The 21,717-nt window shown below is 48.3% G+C and overlaps 1 protein-coding gene across 1 annotated transcript in view; it reads right to left on the bottom strand.

Moving 5' to 3' along the window:
• The window catches only part of LOC140405366 (aryl hydrocarbon receptor-like), a 172,996-nt gene that overhangs the window by 93,320 nt on the left and 57,959 nt on the right, over positions 1 to 21,717 (bottom strand). Inside the window, exon 2 of the mRNA XM_072493683.1 lies at positions 9,821 to 10,008. Within this exon, the coding sequence (XP_072349784.1) occupies positions 9,821 to 10,008 (188 nt within the window). The remainder of the gene's footprint in view (positions 1 to 9,820; positions 10,009 to 21,717) is intronic.

Genomic DNA, 21,717 nt, shown 5'->3' with positions numbered 1-21,717 from the left:
TAGGTTCACCAGAATGATACCTGACACTCCAAGAGTTAAATTACCAGGAGAGATTGCACAGAACTTCCCTGGAATTTAGAAGATTAAGGGGTGTTTTGGTCGAAGTTTACAATGTATCAAGTGTAAAAATGGCAGGAGATCCCAGACCCGTGTTATGCTCCTCGTGCTCAATGTGGGAGTTCAGGGACGCGGCCGATGCCCCTGACTCCTTCATGTGCGGGAAGTGTGTCCAGCTGCAGCTCCTGTTAGACCGCATGACAGCTCTGGAGCTCCGGATGGACTCACTTTGGAGCATCCGTGATGCTAAGGAGGTCGTGGATAGCACATTCAGTGAGTTGGTCACACCGCAGATTAGGATTGGTGAGGGAGACAGGGAATGGGTGACCAAAAGGCAGAGAAAGAGCAGGAAGGCAGTGCAGGTGTCCCCTGCGGTCATCTCCCTCCAAAACAAGTATACCGTTTCGGATACTGTTGGGGGAGATGACTCACCAGGGGAAGGCAGTAGTAGCCAGGCTCATGGCACCGTGGCTGGCTCTGCTGCACAGAAGGACGGGAAAAAGACTGGCAGGGCTATAGTCATAGGGGAGTCAATCGTAAGGGGAGTAGACAGGCGTTTCTGTGGTCGAAAACGAGACTCCTGAATGGTAGGTTGCCTCCCAGGTGCACGGTTCAGGGATGTCTCAGATCGGCTGCAGGAAATACTGAAGGGGGAGGGTGAACAGCCAGTTGTCGTGGTGTGTATAGGCACCAACGATATAGGTAAAAAATGGGATGAGGTCCTACAATCAGAATTTAGGGAGTTAGGAGATAAGTTAAAAAGTAGGACCTCAAAGGTAGTAACCTCAGGACAGCCAGAGTAGAAATTCAAGAATAGTCAGAATGAATACGTGGCTTGAGAGATGGTGCAGGAGGGAGGGGTTCAGGTCTTTGGGACATTGGAACCGGTTCTGGGGGCGGTGGGACCATTACAAATCGGATCGTCTACACCTGGGCAGGACTGGAATCAATGTCCTAGGGGGTGCTTTTGCTTACACTGTTGGGGAGGTTTTAAACTAATGTGGCAGGGGGATCGGAACCAGATTAGGAAGTTAGAGGTCAGTAATGAGGCAGCACTAGATAATAAACTCAATGTGACTAAGGGGAAGAGTAGACAGGGAAGAAATGATGAACGCAAAGGGACAGGTGGTCTGAGGTGCATTTGTTTCAATGTGAGAAGTATAGCAGGTAAGGCAGATGAACTTAGTTATCTGGGAATATGATGTTATTGGTATTACTGAGACTTGGTTGAGGGAAGGGCAAGACAAGCAACTAGATATCCCAGGGTATAGATGCTTGAGGAGGGATAGAGAGGGAGGTAAAAGGGGTGGAAGAGTTGGATTACTGGTCAGAGATGATATCAGAACTGTGATTAAGGAGGGCACGATGGAGGATTCAAGCACTGAGGCAATATGGGTAGAGCTAAGAAATAGGAAGGGTGCAGTAACATTATTGGGACTTTACTACAGGCCTCTCAAAAGCGAGCGGAAGTAGAGGTACAAATATGTAGACAGATTATAGAAAAATGTAGGAGCAATAAGGTGGTCGTGATGGGAGATTTTAACTTCCCCAACATTGAATGGGACTCATGTAGTGTTGGAGGTGTAGATGGAGCAGAATTTGTGAGGAGCATCCAGGAGAGTTTTTTAGAGCAGTATGTAAATAGTCCAACTCGCGAGGGGCCATACTGGACCTGGTATTGGGGAATGATCCCGGCCAGGTGGTTGAAGTTTCAGTCGGTGATTACTTTGGGAATAGCGATCACAATTCCGTAAGTTTTAGAATGCTCATGGACAAAGACGAGAGTGGTCCTAAAGGAAGAGTGCTAAATTGGGGAAAGGCCAAGTATAACAAAATTCGGCAGGAGCTAGGAAATGTGGATTGGGAGCAGCTGTTTAAGGGTAAATCCACATTTGAAATGTGGGAGTCTTTTAAGGAAAGGTTGATTAGAGTGCAGGACAGACATGTCCCTGTGAAAATGAGGGATATAAATGGCAAGATTAGGGAACCATGGATGACGGGTGGAATTGTGAGACTAGCTAAGATGAAAAAGGAAGCATACATAAGATCTAGGCGACTTAAAACTGATGAAGCTTTGGAGGAATATCGGGAAAGTAGGACAAATCTCAAACGCGCAATAAAGAGGGCTAAAAGGGGTCATGAAATGTCTTTGACTAACAGGGTTAAGGAAAATCCCAATGCCTTTTATTGATATATAAGGAGCAAGAGGGTAACTAGAGAAAGGATTGGCCCACTCAAAGACAAAAGAGGGAATTTATGCATGGAGTCAGAGGAAATGGGTGAGATTCTTAATGAGTACTTTGCATCAGTATTCACCAAGGAGAGGGACATGACGGATGTTGAGGCTAGGGATGGATGTTTAAATACTTGAGGTCAAGTCGGCATAAGGAAGGGGGAAGTTTTGGGTATTCTAAAAGGAATTAGGTGGACAAGTCCCCAGGTCCGGATGGGATCTATCCCAGGTTACTGACGGAAGGGAGGGACGAAATAGCTGGGGCCTTAAAAGATATCTTTGCAGCATCCTTGAGCACGGGTGAGGTTCTGGAGGACTGGAGAATTGCTAATGTTGTCCCTTTGTTTAAGAAGGGTAGCAGGGATAATCCAGGGAATTATAGACCTGTGAGCTTGACGTCAGTGGTAGGCAAACTGTTGGAGAAGATATTGAGGGATAGGATCCACTCACATTTGGAAGAAAATAGACTTATCAGTGATAGGCAGCATGGTTTTGTGCAGGGAAGGTCATGTCTTACAAACCTAATAGAATTCTTTGAGGAAGTGACAAAGTTAATTAATGAGGGGAGGGCTGTAGATGTCATATACATGGACTTCAGTAACGCGTTTGATAAAGTTTCCCATGGCAGGTTGATGGAAAAAGTGAAGCCGTATGGGGTTCAGGGTGTACTAGCTAGATGGATAAAGAACTGGCTGGGCAACAGGAAACAGAGAGTAGTGGTGGAAGGGAGTGTCTCAAAATGGAGAACTGTGACCAGTGGTGTTCCACAGGGATCCGTGCTCGGACCTCTGTTGTTTGTGATATACATAAATGATCTGGAGGAAGGTATAGGTGGTCTGGTTAGCAAGTTTGCAGATGATACTAAGATTGGTGGAGTTGCAGATAGCGAGGAGGACTGTCAGAGAACACAGCAAAATATAGATCAATTGGAGAGTTGGGCAGAGAAATGGCAGATGGAGTTCAATCCAGGCAAATGCGAGGTGATGCATTTTGGAAGATCTAATTCAAGAGCGGACTATACGGTCAATGGGAGAGTCCTGGGGAAAATTGATGTACAGAGAGATCTGGGAGTTCAGGTCCATTGCAACGCATGTCGATAGAGTGGTCAAGAAGGCATACAGCATGCTTGCCTTCATCGGACGGGGTATTGAGGAGAAGAGTCGGCAGGTCATGTGACAGTTGTATAGGACTTTGGTTAGGCCACATTTGGAATACTGCATGCAGTCCTGGTCGCCACATTACCAGAAGGATGTGGATGCTTTAGAGAGGGTGGAGAGGAGGTTCACCAGGATGTTGCCTGGTATGGAGGGTGCTAGCTATGAAGAAAGGTTGAGTAGATTAGGATTGTTTTCGTTGGAAAGACGGAGGTTGAGGGAGGACCTGATTGAGGTCTACAAAATTATGAGAGGTATGGACAGGGTGGATAGCAACAAGCTTTTTCCAAGAGTGGGGGTGTCAATTACAAGGGGGTCACGATTTCAAGGTGAGAGGGGGAAAGTTTAAGGGAGATGTGCGTGGAAAGTTTTTTACGCAGAGGGTGGTGGGTGCCTGGAACGCTTTGCCAGCAGAGGTGGTAGAGGCGGGCACAATAGCATCATTTAAGATGCATCTATACAGATATATGAACGGGCGGGGAACAGAGGGAAGTAGATCCTTGGAAAATAGAAGACAGGTTTAGATAAAGGATCTGGATCGGCGGGAGGGCCGAAGGGCCTGTTCCTGTGCTGTAATTTTCTTTATTCTTTTGTTCTTTGAACAGGTAGAAGACAAAGAACCCTAAAATCCATACAGTGCAGAAGGAAGCCATTTGGCCCATCAAGTCTGCACCGACCCTCTGAAAGAGCACCCCATTTAGGCCCACTCCCCCGCCCTACCCCTGTAACCCCACCTAACCTGCACATCTTCGGGTAAAGAGAAACTATTTCCACTGGTGGGAGAGTATAGGACATGGGTATATTTGTCTAAAAGTCCGACCTTTCAGGAGCAAAATTAGGAAACACTTCCACACACAAAGGGTGCTGGATGGTTGGAACTCCTTTTCACAAATGGCATTTGATGCTAGGTTCAAGTCTGAAATTTGGTACCCAAAGGTCTGAAGGGGTCTTAGATCAAATATGACCTCTTTGAATGATGGAACCGGCCACAAAATGCAGGCGCCATAGCCTTAAATGTGGTCATTCCAGCCTTAGTTAACAACAAAATCAAGTCACTCATTAACACACAACTAAATACATTTCTGGGAAGTAGAAACTGCCCTGATGGCCACCCTCACCCAGAGCTATGAGCAAGGGCAGGATGCGCTAGCGCCCAAGCATTGAATGGCCAAAAGATGGCCAAATCCCTTAAATCCTTTTTTGGATATGGCAAAATATTTTGGGTGGCATGATTTTCCATGGCCACATGTGGGCAGCATGGTGGTTAGCACTGCTGCCTCACAGCGCCAAGGACCCCAGTTCAAATTGGGCCTTGGGTGATTGTCTGTGTGGAGTCTGCACATCCTCCCCGTGTCTGCGTGGGTTTCCTCCGGGTGCTCCGGTTTCCTCCCACAGTCCAAAGATGTGCAGGTTAGGTTGATTGGCCATGATAAATTGTGCCTTAGAGCCCAAGAAGGTTAGGTGGGATTCCAGGGTTATGGGCATAGGGTGGGGGAGTGGGGCTAGGTAGGGTGCCCTTTCAGAGGGTCGGTGCAGACTCGATGGGCCGAATGACCTCCTTCTGCACTGTTGGGATTCTATGATTTGATTCTATGACTGGCAGAAAATACAGATTTATTTTCTGGCCGAGATCGTCCTTCCTTGTGTAAACAATTCCTTGTTGGCAGGGTATCGGAGGCGGGAGGTTATCCGGGAGTGTTCTGGAAGGTAAAGCCACAATCTCTGAGCCAACATCTGCGTGCGATAAAAACTCTTCATCGCCAATTCAAAGTCACACACCTTTGCAAAACATTGAGGTGAACGCAAGGAGTAGGGACAATCTGGAGTTAGACCATAAGACATAGGAGCGGAAGTAAGGCCATTCGGCCCATCGAGTCCACTCCACCATTCAATCATGGCTGATTTCAACTCCATTTACCCGCTCTCTCTCCATTGCCCTTAATTCCTCGAGAAATCAAGAATTTATCAACTTCTGTCTTGAAGACACTCAACGTCCCGGCCTCCACCGCCCTCTGTGGCAATGAATTCCACAGACCCACCACTCTCTGGCTGAAGAAATTTCTCCTCATCTCTGTTCTAAAGTGACTCCCTTTTATTCTAAGGCTGTGCCCCCGGGTCCTAGTCTCCACTGCTAATGGAAACAACTTCCCTACATCCACCCTATCTAAGCCATTCATTATCTTGTAAGTTTCTATTAGATCTCCCCTCAACCTCCTAAACTCCAATGAATATAATCCCAGGCTCCTCAGACGTTCATCGTATGTTAGGCCTACCATTCCTGGGATCATCCGTGTGAATCTCCGCTGGACCCGCTCCAGTGCCAGTATGTCCTTCCTGAGGTGTGCCCAAAATTGCTCACAGTATTCTAAATGGGGCCTAACTAATGCTTTATAAAGCTTCAGAAGTACATCCCTGCTTTTATATTCCAAGCCTCTTGAGATAAATGACAACATTGCATTTGCTTTCTTAATTACGGACTCAACCTGCAAGTTTACCTTTAGAGAATCCTGGACTAGGACTCCCAAGTCCCTTTGCACTTCAGCATTATGAATTTTGTCACCGTTTAGAAAGTAGTCCATGCCTCTATTCTTTTTTCCAAAGTGCAAGACCTCGCACTTGCCCACGTTGAATTTCATCAGCCATTTCTTGGACCCCTCTCCTAAACTGTCTAAATCTTTCTGCAGCCTCCCCACCTCCTCCATACTACCTGCCCCTCCATCTATCTTTCTATCATCGGCAAACTTAGCCAGAATGCCCCCAGTCCCGTCATCTAGATCGTTAATATATAAAGAGAACAGCTGTGGCCCCAACACTGAACCCTGTGGGACACCACTCGTCACCGGTTGCCATTCCGAAAAAGAACCTTTTATCCCAACTCTCTGCCTTCTGCCTGACAGCCAATCGTCAATCCATGTTAGTACCTTCCCTCGAATACCATGGGCCCTTATTTTACTCAGCAGTCTCCTGTGAGGCACCTTATCAAAGGCCTTTTGGAAGTCAAGATAGATAACATCCATTGGCTCTCTTTGGCCTAACCTATTTGTTATCTCTTCAAAGAACTCTAACAGGTTTGTCAGGCACGACCTCCCCTTACTAAATCCATGCTGACTTGTCCTAATCCGACCCTGCACTTCCAAGAATTTAGAAATCTCATCCTTAACAATGGATTCTAGAATCTTGCCAACAACCGAGGTTAGGCTAATTGGCCTATAATTTTCCATCTTTTTCCTTGTTCCCTTCTTGAACAGGGGGGTTACAACAGCGATTTTCCAATCCTCTGGGACTTTCCCTGACTCCAGTGACTTTTGGAAGATCATAACTAACGCCTCCACTATTTCTTCAGCTATCTCCTTTAGAACTCTAGGATGTAGCCCATCTGGGCCCGGAGATTTATCAATGTTTAGACCTCTTAGTTTCTCTAACACTTTCTCCTTTGTGATGGCTACCATATTCAACTCTGCCCCCTGACTCTCCGGAATTGTTGGGATATTACTCATGTCTTCTACTGTGAAGACTGACTCAAAGTACTTATTTAGTTCCTCAGCTATTTCCTTGTCTCCCATCACTAGATTACCAGCGTCATTTAGGAGCGGCCCAATGTCAACTTTTGCTTCCCGTTTGTTTTTAATGTATTTAAAGAAACTTTTACTATCATTCCTAATGTTACTGGCTAGCCTACCTTCATAGTTGATCCTCTCTTTCCTTATTTCTCTCTTTGTTATCCTCTGTTTGTTTTTGTAGCCTTCCCAATCTTCTGACTTCCCACTACTCTTTGCCACATTATAGGCTTTCTCTTTTGCTTTGATGCATTCCCTAACTTCCTTTGTCAGCCATGGCTGCCTAATCCCCCCTCTGGTAACCTTTCTTTTCTTTGGGATGAACCTCTGTACTGTGTCCTCAATTATTCCCAGAAACTCCTGCCATTGCTGTTCTACTGTCTTTCCCACTAGGCTCTGCTCCCAGTTGATTTTCGTCAGTTCCTCCCTCAATGCCCCTGTAGTTACCTTTATTTAACTGTAACACCTTTACATCTGATTCTACCTTCTTTCTTTCAAATTGGAGATTGAATTCTACCATATTATGATCACTGCCTCCAAAGTGTTCCCTTACTTTAAGATCTTTAATCAAGTCTGGCTCATTACATAACACTAAGTCCAGAAATGCCTGTCCCCTCGTGGGCTCCATCACAAGCTGTTCCAAAAAGCCCTCCTGTAAACATTCAATGAATTCCCTTTCCTTGAGTCCACTGGCAGCATTATTTACCCAGTCCACCTGCATATTGAAGTCCCCCATGATCACTGTGACCTTGCCTTTCTGACATGCACTTTCTATTTCGTGGTGCATTTTGTGCCCCTGGTCCTGACCACTGTTAGGAGGCCTGTACATAACTCCCATTATGGTTTTGTCCCACATAAGGCTGCAGATATTAACGGTCAACTGGAGCTTTCGAAACTGAGGTCAGGAGATTTATGTGAGGCAAGCCTATCAACGGATAGGGAGCTACGTCCGGTAGACAGCATTAAGACAATGATTAGCCACAACCTAATTTAAAAGAGAACAGACTCGAGGGCTGAATGGCCTCCTTGTGTTTTTTCATTCATAGGATGTGGGTCTCATTATTTGTTGCCCGTCCCTAATTGCCCCTTGAGAAGGTGGTGGTGAGCTGCCTTTTTGAGCTGCTGCAGTCCATGTGGTGCAGGTACACCCACAGTGCTGTTAGGGACGCAGTTCCAGGATGTTGCCCCAGCGACAGTGAAGGAACGGCCGATATATTTCCAAGTCAGGGTGGTGAGTGACTCGGAGGGGAACCTCCAGGTGGTGGGGCTCCCAGGTATCTGCTGCTCTTGTCCTTCTAGATGGTAGTGGTCATGGATTTGGAAGGAGCTGTCGAAGGAACCTTGGTGAGTTGCTGCAGTGCATCTTGTAGATGGTACACACGCTGTCACTGTGCGTCGGTGGTGGAGGAAGTGAATGTTTGTGGAAGTGGGAGCAATCAGAAGCAATCTATTTTGTCCTGGATGGTGTGGAGCTTCTTGAGTGTTGTTGGAGCTGCACTCATCCAGGCAAGTGGGGAGTATTCCATCACACTCCTGACTTGTGCCTTGTAGATGGTGGACAGGCTTTGGGGAGTCAGGAGGTGAGTTACTCACCGCAGGATTCCCAACCTCTGACCTGCTCTTGTAGCCATAGTATTTACGGTTTCTAAGGTCCCATACTCCAATGGAAAATTACAAAAATTATACTCAATAATCAGATGGAAAAATATGTATTTCAATGAACAGAAAATTACAAGGAGCCATTTTGCAATGAGTGCTGGCTGGAAGTCGGGTTGCCAACCCTCCAGAATCGCCCTGGAGTCTCCAGGTATTAAAGATTAATATCTTGGACTCTACACACTCCCGTGCCCCTGTCCCCCGCCCCCCCCCCCTCTCCACCGCCGCCCAGGGCCCCAAAATGGTGTACAAGTTCTCAAACCACTCTCTCCACTACTCCTCCATTGCAACACTGTGCACACTTTAGATGTACTTTGGTTGTAAAGTGCTTTGGGGAATCCTGAAGTCATTCAAATCTCTATAAAAATGCAAAACCTTTCTTTCATGCTCAGCCAAGGTGTTAATCCTTTTAAAATATGCATTTGTACATCTGTTCAAATCTCTGATATCGTGTGAGTGATGTCTCTCTCTCATTAGCCATAGAGTCATAGAGTTTTACAGCAACGAAAGAATCCTTTTGGCCCATCGGTTCCATGCCGGCCATCCATTATCTATCTATTCTATTCCCATTTCCCAGCACTTGGTCCGTAGCCTTATAATAATAATAATCTTTATTATTGTCACATACTTGGCTTACGTTAACACTGCAATGAGGTTACTGTGAAAAGCCCCTCGTCGCCACATTCCGGCGCCTGTTCGGGTCACAGAGGGAGAATTCAGAATGTCCAAATCACCTAACAAGCACGTCTTTCGGGACTTGTGGGAGGAAACCGGAGCACCCGGAGGAAACCCACGCAGACACGGGGAGAACGTGCAGACTCCGCACAGACAGTGACCCAGCGGGGAATCGAACCTGGGACCCTGGAGCTGTGAAGCAACAGTGCTACCCACTGTGCTACCGTGCCGCGTGTATGCCCATCTATATGTTTCTTACCACCCTCTGCAGCCTCGTCTGCTCCAAGGAAAACAACCCCAGCCTATCCAGCCTCTCTTCATAGTTGAAACGCTCCAACCCAGGCGACATCCTGGTGATCCGCACCCTCTCTGGAACAACGCTCCCCCAGTGGAGAGGGACGAAGGGGAACTAAATTTAAAAGGAGTTTGGTGGGTAAAAGTGGGGGGTTGGATGACAGTGTTCAGAACTCGCAAGCCGACTGTCTTACCTTCAAAGAATCGTTTCAGGCGGAGGCAGCTGACTCCGAGACGCAGAACGGACAGTTTGTCCAGTCGCCCAGCAATCTCCTCGGTTGTCGGAAGAAGTCCCAGCAGGTTGTCAAACTCCACGTTGAGCCGATCGCGATGTCGCTTGGAAGGGTTCGACTTGGCCGCGTTCCCAGTTCCCTGCTTGGTGCTGAGTGTGGTACGGAGAAAACAGGGAAAAAAGAAACTCAGATGTAACTCATCGGCGGGACAAACCAAAATTCCGGAGCCAGAGGCGGCAAACTGCAGTGACATCACGCTCAACAAACCCATAGACTCTTCCACACATGGGTCGGGTGACAGAACACCATGTCGATGGCCAAATCATTCATCACTTTGTTTTCATTCAGTTTACAGAATGTGGGCCTCGCTGGCTAGGCCCAACATTTATTGCCCATCCCTAATTGCCCCTCGAGAAGGTGGTGCTGAGCTGCCTTCTTGAACTGCTGCAGTCCCTGTGGTGTAGGTACACCCATTGTGCTGTTAGGGAGTGCCAAGATTTTGCCCCAGCGACAGTAAAGGGACGGCCGATATATTTCCAAGTCAGGATGGTGAGTGGCTTGGAGGGGAACCTCCAGGTGGTGGGGCTCCCAGGTATCTGCTGCTCTTGTCCTTCTAGATGGTAGAGATCAGGAGTTTGTACGGTGCTGCCTTGGTGAGGCTTGGACAACTAATTTGATATTATCTATTGTGAATGGGTCTTTTGGGAGGCACAGTGGCACAGTGGTTAGCACTGCTGCCCCATAGCGCCAAGGACATGGCCTCGATCACGGCCCCGGGTCACTGTCCGTGTGGAGTTTGCACATTCTCCTCATGTCTGTGTGGGTCTCATCCCCACAACCCAAAGATAGGTAGAGTAGGTGGACTGGCCATGATAAATTGCCCCCTTAATTGGGGAAAAAAAGAATTGGCCATTAAAAAAAAAATTTTAATGGGTCTTTTCACAATCCTATGTATATGAAGCAATACTAATTGAGTTAAGTAATAGTCAGCATCGTTGTCTAGAAAGATGGAGGAGCCCCAAATCTTTTGTCTTCCCCAATTGCCCTTTTCCCTCAGGAACAAGCCACATCCTTTCTTAAAGTACTCGCAGGCGCTCATATCCCTCACAACAGTCAGGCATTTACTAACGGTCACATCTCACAAGACCATGAAGGATGGGAAAGGCCATTCGGTCCATCTTAGTTCATACCCCCATGAGTAAAAGGAACAGTATACTTTTGTCCCTTCATGGAAACCGATTGACTAAATTATTCAACAGTGTTGGTCTCCTGAAGATTGGGTGCAGAAAAGAGGAAATAGGAAGGTTGAGCATGACTTCCTCTCAAGATCAGGGCCAACAGGAGTTTGGGGCGCGAGGAATTGAAGGCAAATTATTGATCCAGTTAGGAGACTGGCTGATGTGAAGGAGACAGAGGCTGGGATTTTCAATGGACCTTTCGCGTTCTGTCAAATATTCCATCCTGTGCGCCAGAAAATCCCGCACACAGACTGCCGATAATAGACTGGCTCTCTCCCTGGCAGTATGTAACCAGTGGTGTCCCGCATGTCCTAGAGTTTTTACAGCACAGAAAAAGGCCCTTCGGCCCATTGCGTCCATGCAGCTATCAAGCACCTATCTGTTCTAATCCCATTTTCCAGCATTTGGTGCGTAGCCTTGTGTGTTGGGGTGTTTCAAGTGCTGATCTAAATGCTTCTGAAATGTTGTGATGGTTCCCGCCTCTCCCACCCTTTCAAGCAGCGAGTTCCAGATTCCCACCATTCTCCTGATGAGGAGAATGTTTTTCTTTCAGAGGGTTTATGAGTCTCTGGAATTCTCTTCCTCAAAAGGCAATGAAAGCAGGGTCTGAGGGCGCGATTGACTGGCCACGCTATGCCCGAACAGCAGGGCGCCGCGGTGCAACGTGGCCAGTAAATGACGGGAGACTCCGCTCCCGGGATCTCCTTGGCTCGCTACCCCTCGTGAGATCCAACACGATCTCGCGAGACGTCGCGATGTGAAGCCCGGCCATTGTGGGCGGGATCACCTTTTGGCAAATCTGCATATTAAAGCAAGACAGCTAGTCTCACTCTAATCTGCCGTTTCCTGAGGTAAGCAAGGCGTTGGGATCATAGAATTTACAGGGCAGAAGGAGGCCATTCGGCCCATCGAGTCATTGGCAAAGGGATCTATCCCCTTTGCCATGGAGACCTCGGGTGAGCGCCGTTCAACGCTGGTCTCCACAAACACAACAGCGCTTGTGGGAGTCTCCCAGGGGATTAGCGGCCCACCGAGGTGCTTGCCCTCTGGGCATGGTGGCATTCTGGCACTGCTGGTTCCACCTTGGCATTGGCAGCCTGGCACTGCCAAGCTGACATTTTCCGTGCGGTGGTGGTCGGGCCGGGGCAGGAGGTGCGTGGGGCTCGGGGACCCCCTTATAGTGAGTTGGGGAGGGTTTGAGGTTCATGTTGTGAGCTCGAGAGATCGGATTGCCATTTAAAATGGCGAGCAGAGCTCCTTCGTGCAGAAAAAGGAGCTGAGTGCGGCCTTGGAAACGGGTTCCCCGCTGAGGCCCCGTATCTAATGGGCCTTAGATACGGGGTGTTTCTCAGCATTGCGAGGGCTGGGAAACATGTGGCTAAAAGCACTCGCTATGGGGCACAATTCCCATTTGGTTAGATCGGGCCCTGAGAATTTTTAGGGCAGAGCTAGATACATTCTCAGCAAGCAAGGGGGTGAAAGATTATTAGGTTGCACATTTGAGGTTATTATCGGATCAGCGACCATCTTATTTGAATTGAATTCAAATTTCACTATCTGCCGTGGTGGGGTTCGAACTTGGGTCCCCAGAGCATTACCCTGAATTAGTAGTCCGCGAGGTTTTGCTGCAGCTTTATAAAACCCTAGTTAGACCACACTTGGAATATTGTGTCCAGTTCTGGTCGCCTCATTATAGGAAGGATGTGGATGCTTTAGAGAGGGTACAGAGGAGATTTACTAGGATGCTGCCTGGACTGGAGGGCATAGAACATAAAACATAGAACGAGACAGCGCAATACAGGCCCTTCGGCCCACGATGTTGCACCGAAACAAAAGCCATCCAACCGACACTATGCCATTATCATCCATATGCTTATCCAATAAACTTTTAAATGCCCTCAATGTTGGCGAGTTCACTACTGTTGCAGGTAGGGCATTCCACAGCCTCACCACTCTTTGCGTAAAGAACCTACCTCTGACCTCTGTCCTATATCTATTACCCCTCAGTTTAAAGCTATGTCCCCTCATGCTAGCCATTTCCATCCGCGGGAGAAGGCTCTCACTGTCCACCCTATCTAACCCCCTGATCATTTTGTATGCCTCTATTAAGTCTCCTCTTAACCTTCTTCTCTCTAACGAAAACAACCTCAAGTCCATCAGCCTTTCCTCATAAGATTTTCCCTCCATACCAGGCAACATCCTGGTAAATCTCCTCTGCACCCGCTCCAAAGCTTCCACGTCCTTCCTATAATACGGTGACCAGAACTGTACGCAATACTCCAAATGCGGCCGTACCAGAGTTTTGTACAGCTGCAACATGACCTCATGACTCCGGAACTCAATCCCTCTACCAATAAAGGCCAACACTCCATAGGCCTTCTTCACAACCCTATCAACCTGGGTGGCAACTTTCAGGGATCTATGTGCATGGACACCTAGATCCCTCTGCTCATCCACACTTCCAAGAACTTTACCATTAGCCAAATGTTCCGCATTCCTGTTATTCCTTCCAAAGTGAATCACCTCACACTTCTCTACATTAAACTCCATTTGCCACCTCTCAGCCCAGCTCTGCAGCTTATCTATGTCCCTCTGTAACCTGCTACATCCTTCCGCACTGTTGACAACACCACCGACTTTAGTGTCGTCTGCAAATTTACTCACCCACCCTTCTGCGCCCTCCTCTAGGTCATTGATAAAAATGACAAACAGCAACGGCCCCAGAACAGATCCTTGTGGTACGCCACTTGTAACTGAACTCCATTCTGAACATTTCCCATCAACCACCACCCTCTGTCTTCTTTCAGCTAGCCAATTTCTGATCCACATCTCTAAATCACCCTCAATCCCCAGCCTCCGTATTTTCTGCAATAGCCTACCGTGGGGAACCTTATCAAACGCTTTACTGAAATCCATATACACCACATCAACAGCTCTACCCTCGTCTACCTGTTCAGTCACCTTGTCAAAGAACTCGATAAGGTTTGTGAGGCATGACCTACCCTTCACAAAGCCATGCTGACTATCCCTGATCATATTATTCCTATCTAGATGATTATAAATCTTGTCTCTTATAATCCCCTCCAAGACTTTACCCACAACAGACGTGAGGCTCACCGGTCTATAGTTGCCGGGGTTGTCTCTACTCCCCTTTTTGAACAAAGGGACCACATTTGCTATCCTCCAGTCCTCTGGCACTATTCCTGTAGCCAATGATGACATAGAAATCAAAGCCAAAGGCCCAGCAATATATTCCCTGGCTTCCCAGAGAATCCGAGGATAAATCCCATCAGGCCCCGGGGACTTATCTATTTTCAGCCTGTCCAGGATTGCCAACACCTCTTCCCTACGTACCTCAATGCCATCTATTCTAATAGCCTGGGGCTCAGCATTCTCCTCCACAACATTATCTTTTTCCTGAGTGAATACTGACGAAAAATATTCATTTAGTATCTCGCCTATCTCTTCAGACTCCACACACAACTTCCCATCCCTGTCCTTGACTGGCCCTACTCTTACCCTAGTCATTCTTTTATTCCTGACATACCTATAGAAAGCTTTTGGGTTTTCCTTGATCCTACCTGCCAAATACTTCTCATGTCCCCTCCTTGCTCGTCTTAGCTCTCTCTTTAGATCCTTCCTCGCTACCTTGTAACTATCCCTCGCCCCAACTGAAACTTCACACCTCATCTTCACATAGGCCTCCTTCTTCCTCTTAACAAGAGATTCCACTTCTTTGGTAAACCACGGTTCCCTCGCTCAACGCCTTCCTCCCTGCCTGACCGGTACGTACTTATCAAGAACACGCAGTAGCTGTTCCTTGAACAAGCTCCACTTATCCAGTGTGCCCAACACTTGCAGCCTACTTCTCCAACCTATCCCCCCCAAGTCATGTCTAATGGCATCATAATTGCCCTTCCCCCAGCTATAACTCTTGCCCTGCGGTGTATACTTATCCCTTTCCATCACTAACGTAAACGTCACCGAATTGTGGTCACTGTCCCCAAAGTGCTCTCCTACCTCCAAATCCAACACCTGGCCTGGTTCATTCCCCAAAACCAAGTCCAAAGTGGCCTCGCCTCTTGTTGGCCTGTCAACATATTGTGTCAGGAAACCCTCCTGCACACATTGTACAAAAAACGACCCATCTATTGTACTCAAACTATATCTTTTCCAGTCAATGTTTGGAAAGTTAAAGTCTCCCATAATAACTACCCTGTTACTTTCGCTCTTATCCAGAATCATCTTCGCCATCCTTTCCTCTACATCCCTAGAACTATTTGGAGGCCTATAGAAAACTCCCAACAGGGTGACCTCTCCTTTCCTGTTTCTAACCTCAGCCCATACTACCTCGGAAGAAGAGTCCCCATCTAGCATCCTCTCCGCCACCGTAATACTGCTCTTGACTAGCAGCGCCACACCTCCCCCTCTTTTGCCTCCTTCTCTGAGCTTACTAAAACACCTAAACCCCGGAACCTGCAACATCCATTCCTGTCCCTGCTCTATCCATGTCTCCGAAATGGCCACAACATCAAAGTCCCAGGTACCAACCCATGCTGCCAGTTCCCCTACCTTATTTCGTATACTCCTGGCATTGAAGTAGACACACTTCAAACCACCTACCTGAACACTGGCCCCCTCCTGCGACGTCACATCTGTGCTCCTGACCTCTATAGTCTCATTCTCCCGTACCCTAAAACTACAATCGAGGTTCCCATGCCCCTGCTGCATTAGTTTAAACCCCCCCCAAAGAGCACTAACAAATCTCCTCCCCAGGATATTTGTGCCCCTCAGGTTCAGATGTAGACCATCCTGTCTGTAGAGGTCCCACCTTCCCCAGAAAGAACCCCAGTTATCCAGAAATCTGAATCCCTCCCGCCTGCACCATCCCTGTAGCCACGCGTTTAATTGCTCTCTCTCCCTATTCCTCATCTCATTATCACGTGGCACGGGCAACAACCCAGAGATAACAACTCTAGGGGTGATGTCAGAGGTAGGTTCTTTACACAGAGAGTGGTGGGTGTGTGGAATGCACTGCCAGCAGAGGGGGTGGAGTCAGAGTCATTCGGGACATTTAAGCGACTCTTAGACAGGCACATGGACAGCAGTAAACTGAAGGGGTGGAGGTTCGGTTGATCTTAGATTAGGATAAATGTTCAGCACAACATTGTGGGCTGAAGGGCCTGTACTGTGCTGTACTGTTCTATGTTCTATGTTCTATCTCCATTTTAAATAGGCAACCCCTTATTCTTAAACAGTGACCCCCCCCCTAGTTCTAGATTCTCCCACAAGGGGAAACATCCTCTCCACATCCACCCTGTCGATACCCCTCAGGATATTATGTGTGTCAATCAAGTTGTCTCTTATTCTTCTAAACTCCAGAGCGTACAAATCCAACCTCTCTAACCTTTCCTCATCAGACAACCCACCCATTCTGGGTATTAGTCTAGTAAACTAATCAGGACACAAATCAGGGGCGAGATTCTCCAACCCCCCGCCGGGTCGGAGAATCGCCGAGGGCTGGCGTGAATCCCGCACCGGAGATTCGGCGGGGCGGGAATCGCGCCGCGCCAGTTGGCGGCCCCCCCCCCGGGCGATTCTCCGGCCCGGATAGGCCGAAGTCCCGCCGCTAAAATGCCTGTCCCGCCGGCGTAAATTAAACCACCTACCTTACCGGCGGGTCAAGGTGGCGTGGGCGGGCTCCGGGGTCCTGGGGGGGGTCGCGGGGCGATCTGGCCCCGGGGGGTGCCCCCACGGTGGCCTGGCCCGCGATCGGGGCCCACCAATCCGCGGGCGGGCCTGTGCCGTGGGGGCACTCTTTCCCTTCCGCCTCCGCCACGGTCTTCACCATGATGGAGGCGGAAGAGACTACCTCCACTGCACATGTGCGGGAAACTGTCAGCGGCCGCTGACGCTCCCGCGCATGTGCCGCCCGGAGATGTAATTTCCGCGCCAGCTGGCGGGGCACCAAAGGCCTTTTCCGCCAGCTGGCGGGGTGGAAATTCATCCGGCTCCGACCTAGCCCCTCAATGTTGGGATTCCGCACCTTTGGGGCGGCGCGATGCCCATCTGATTTGCGCCGTTTTGGGCGCCAGTCGGCGGACATCGCGCCGTTTCCGGAGAATTTCGCCCCAGATCCCAGAAATGTTGGAGAATTAAAGATTTAATGAGAGGGAAGAACTGAGAGAGATCAATATTAGTGGAGAAATGGTGCTGGGAAAGATGGGATTGAAGGCGGATAAATCCCCAGGGCCTGAGAATCTGCATCCCAGAGTGCTTAAGGAGGTGGCTCTGGAAATAGTGGATGTATTGGTGGTCATCTTCCGGGATTCTATAGACTCTGGAACTGTCCCTGCAGATTGGAGGGTAGCTCACGTCACTCCGATATTCAAAAAGGGAGGTAGAGAGAAAGCAGGGAATTATAGACCAGTAAGCCTAACATCGGTAGTGGGGAAAATGCTTGAATCCATTATCAAGGACTTTATAGCGGAACATTTAGAAAGCAGTGGCAGGATCAGTCAGAGTCAGCATGGATTTATGAAGGGAAAATCATGCTTGACAAATCTGTTGGAATTCTTTGAAGAGGTAACCAGTATAGTCGACAAGGGGGAGCCAGTCGATGTGGTATATTTGGACTTTCAGAAGGCGTTTGACAAAGTCCCGCATAAGAGATTATTGTGCAAAATTAAAGCGCATGGGATTGGGGGAAATGTATTGAGGTGGATAGAAAACTGGTTGGCAGAGAGGAAACAAAGAGTAGGGATTAATGGGTCCTTTTCAAATTGGCAGGCAGTAACCAGTGGGGTACCACAGGGATCGGTGCGAGGATCCCAGCTATTCACAATATATGTTAATGATTTGGATGAGGGAACAAAATGTAACATCTCAAAGTTTGCAGATGATACCAAGTTAGGTGGGAGAGTGAATTGTGACGAGGATGCAGGGATCCTACAGCAAGATCTGGACAGGTTGGGCGAGTGGGCAAATCAATGGCAGATGCAGTATAATTTGGATAAGTGTGAGGTTATTAATTTTGGAAGCAAAAACAGGAAGGCAGATTACTACCTGAATGGTTGTAAATTGGGAGAGGGGAGTGTGCAGCGGGACCTGGGTGTCCTTGTGCACCATTCGCTGAAGGTAAGCATGCAGGTGCAGCAGGCGGTAAAGAAGGCTAATGGTATGTTGGCCTTCATTGCGAGAGGTTTTTAGAATAGAAGCAGGGATATGTTGCTGCAATTATACAGGGCCTTGGTGAGGCCACACTTGGAGTATTGTGTGCAGTTTTGGTCTCCTTCTCTGAGGAAGGATGTTCTTGCTCGCGAGGGAGTGCAGCGAAGGTTTACCAGACTGATTCCAGGGATGGCGGGACTGTCATATGAGGAGAGATTGACTAGGTTGGGATTGTTCTCGCTGGAGTTCAGAAGAATGAGGGGGATCTCATAGAGACTTATAAAATTCTAACAGGACTAGACAGGGTAGATGTAGGGAAGATGTTACCAATGGTGGGTGTGTCCAGAACCAGGGGTCACAGTCTGAGGATTCAGGGTAAACCATTTCGGACAGAGATAAGGAGACATTTCTTCACACAAAGAGTGGTGAGCCTGTGGAATTCATTACCACAGGAAGTAGTTGATGCTAAAACTTTGAATATATTCAAGAGGCGGCTGGATATAGCACTTGGGGAGAATGGGATCAAAGGCTATGGGGAGAAAGCAGGATTAGGCTATTGAGTTGGATGATCAGCCATGATCGTGATGAATGGTGGAGCAGGCTCGAAGGGCCAAAAGGCCTCCTCCCGTTCCTATCTTCTATGTATCTATGTAAACCTTGTCTGAACTGCTTCCAACTACATAATTTACATCTTTCTTTAAATCAGGAGGCCAATACTGTACACAATACTCCCACATTGCAACAGTGACTAGGCCTCAAAAGCGCCAATATGACAACATCTTGACACCAAAAGGTGCTACAGAAATGCAAGTCTTTCTTACTTTTCCTATCCCAAAGCTGATGACAACCAATCAATTGCTTTGAAGTCACCGTTCTTAAGTAGCCAAAGATGACCGCCATTTTGTGCACCGCAAGATGCTAAAACCAGCCAATGAACGAGTGACCAAATGGCCTGGTTTTGCTGGTATTGGTTGAGGAAGGAGGGATTGACTTCACGACAGTGAGGGTGGCACAGGGCTGGAGGCACTATAATCGGGGCTGGACCTTAATCTATTGCGTAAGAGTGCCAAGGCAATGAACTGTGTGTCCAATCGCTGGAACTGAACTGTGAAACCATCGTCAATGACGAAGCAATGAACAAGGACTCGCCTCAAGGCAACAGGCTTAGAAACCGTGTGTTCATACAAACGCATGTCCCCGTGGCTGTGTTCAATTTTCCTCCAAACGTAGCTGCCAGCCACCACAACTGTCTCGAAAGTCATCTTTCAGAAGATGACTGGGTTTAAGCATTTGATGTGGGTTTGAATTGTGCTCACTTTCCAAGAGCTTCGAGCTTGACCTTTTCTGGTAACAGGAAAACACAGTCTGTGCAGAAAGAGGAAATGAACTCTTTTGTTCAGACCCTATTCACGCAAAAAAAATACCCGTGCTCTGGGCATTTACCTATAATAGGTAACTATTAACTATAATAGGTAACTGTCCCAGTTCTCTGCCAATCAGTCACTTGAGGAGAAAAGAATTACAATTAAAGAGAGGTGATCAAAATTCAGAGTCATTCTTCTACATTCTCCCTATCGACTCTTCCCAGGGGCCTCGTAACCAGAGATTTAAGGTAATTGGTGAAGGAACCAGGCAGATGAGAATTAGGTTTTTTTTATTCATTCTTGAGACGTGGGCGTCGCCGGCTGCGCCAGCATTTGTTGCCCGTCCCTAATTGCCTTTGAACGGAGTGGCTTGCTGGGCCATATCAGTGGGGGGCAGTTAAGAGTCAACTGCATCACTGTGTGGGGCCAGACCGGGTAAGGACGGCCGATTTCCTTCCCTAAAGGACATTAGTAAACCAGATGTTTTTTTACGACAATCGGCAATGGTTTCAAAGAACAAAGAAAATGCGCAGGAACAGGCCCTTCGGCCCTCCAAGCCCATACCGACCATGCTGCTCGTCTGAACTAAAAACCCCTACCCTTCCGGGGACCATATCCCTCTATTCCCATCCTATTCATATATTTGTCAAGAGAGCCCCTTACTATCATCCCTGCTTCCACTACTTCCTCCGGCAGCGAGTTCCAGGCTCCCACTACCCTCTGTGTAAAAAACCTGCCTCGTACATCTCCTTTAAACCTTGACCCTCGCACCTTAAACCTATCCACCCTAATAATTGACTCTTCCACCCTGGGAAAAAGCTTCTGACAATCCACTCATTGTCATCATTAGACTTTTCATTCCAGATTTTGATTGAATTCAAATTTCACCTCCTGCCGTGGTGGGATTTGAACCTGCGACCCCAGAGCATTACCGTGGCTCTCTGGATTAATAGTGCAGAGTCAATGCCGCTACGCCAGGCTACAGCGAGTTGTTGTGCTCCGGAAGGCGCTGCCCGAAAGGGCGGTGACAGCAAATACAATAGTAACTCTCAAAAAGGGAATTGGATGACTAGTTGAGGAGGAATATTTGGCAGTGTGGGTGGGGAAAGAGCAGGAGAGTAGGATTAATTGGACAGCTCTACAAAAGAACCATCACAGGCATTGGTGGGCTGAATGGCCTCCTCTGTGTTCCATGATTCTAGATTTGTTTTTATTCATTTATGGGATGTGGGCGTCACTGGCTAGGTTTGCATTTCTTGCCCATCCCTAATTGCCCCTTGAGTAGGTGGTGGTGAGCTGTCTTCTTGAACCACTGCAGTCCCTGTGGTGTAGGTACACCCACAGTGCTGTTAGGGAGGGAGTTCCAGGATTTTGACCCGGCGACAGTGAAGGAACGGCCGATATATTTCCAAGTCAGGATGAAATGAAATGAAAATCGCTTATTGTCACAAGTAGGCTTCAAATGAAGTTACTGTGAAAAGCCCCTAGTCGCCACATTCCGGCACCTGTTCGGGGAGGCTGGTACGGGAATTGAACCGTGCTGCTGGCCTGCCTTGGTCTGCTTTCAAAGCCAGCGGTTTAGCCCAGTGTGCTAAACCAGCCCCTGGTGAGTGGCTTTGAGGGGAACCTCCAGGGGTGGGGTTCCCAGGCATCTGCTGCCCTTGTCCTTCTAGATTAGGAATTGTCAAACACGGGGGCGCGACCGGGTGGGTCGTGGGTGGGTGTCGGGAGGGTCACGGAGCTGTCCGTCGCGGCGCTCCCGATCGCGCAAATCCATGTGCAACAGCCACAGCAGTCGGCTTTTAATAATGCCGGCTGTGAGCGACATTCAAAATGGACAGGAACAGATAAAGCAAATTCGGCCACACTGTGCATGCGTGCCCGATCATCGGTGCGCATGCGCATAACTATGCGCATGTGCACTGATGATCGGGCATGCGCGCGCACTGCGGCTGCATTTATTTTTTACATGGTCGCAGTCTTGGGGCAAAGGGACCCAAAACCATTTCCTCCATTTTTGTCAGCAACAAACAAGGTAAGAGAAAATGGTGGGTCGCGCAGGTCGGCCAGCGTGGGTCGCGAAGGT

The sequence above is a fragment of the Scyliorhinus torazame genome, chromosome X, assembly GCF_047496885.1.
Source record: "Scyliorhinus torazame isolate Kashiwa2021f chromosome X, sScyTor2.1, whole genome shotgun sequence".
In the NCBI taxonomy this organism is placed as follows: Eukaryota; Metazoa; Chordata; class Chondrichthyes; order Carcharhiniformes; family Scyliorhinidae; genus Scyliorhinus; species Scyliorhinus torazame.
This window is presented reverse-complemented; position numbering and strand designations above follow the sequence as displayed.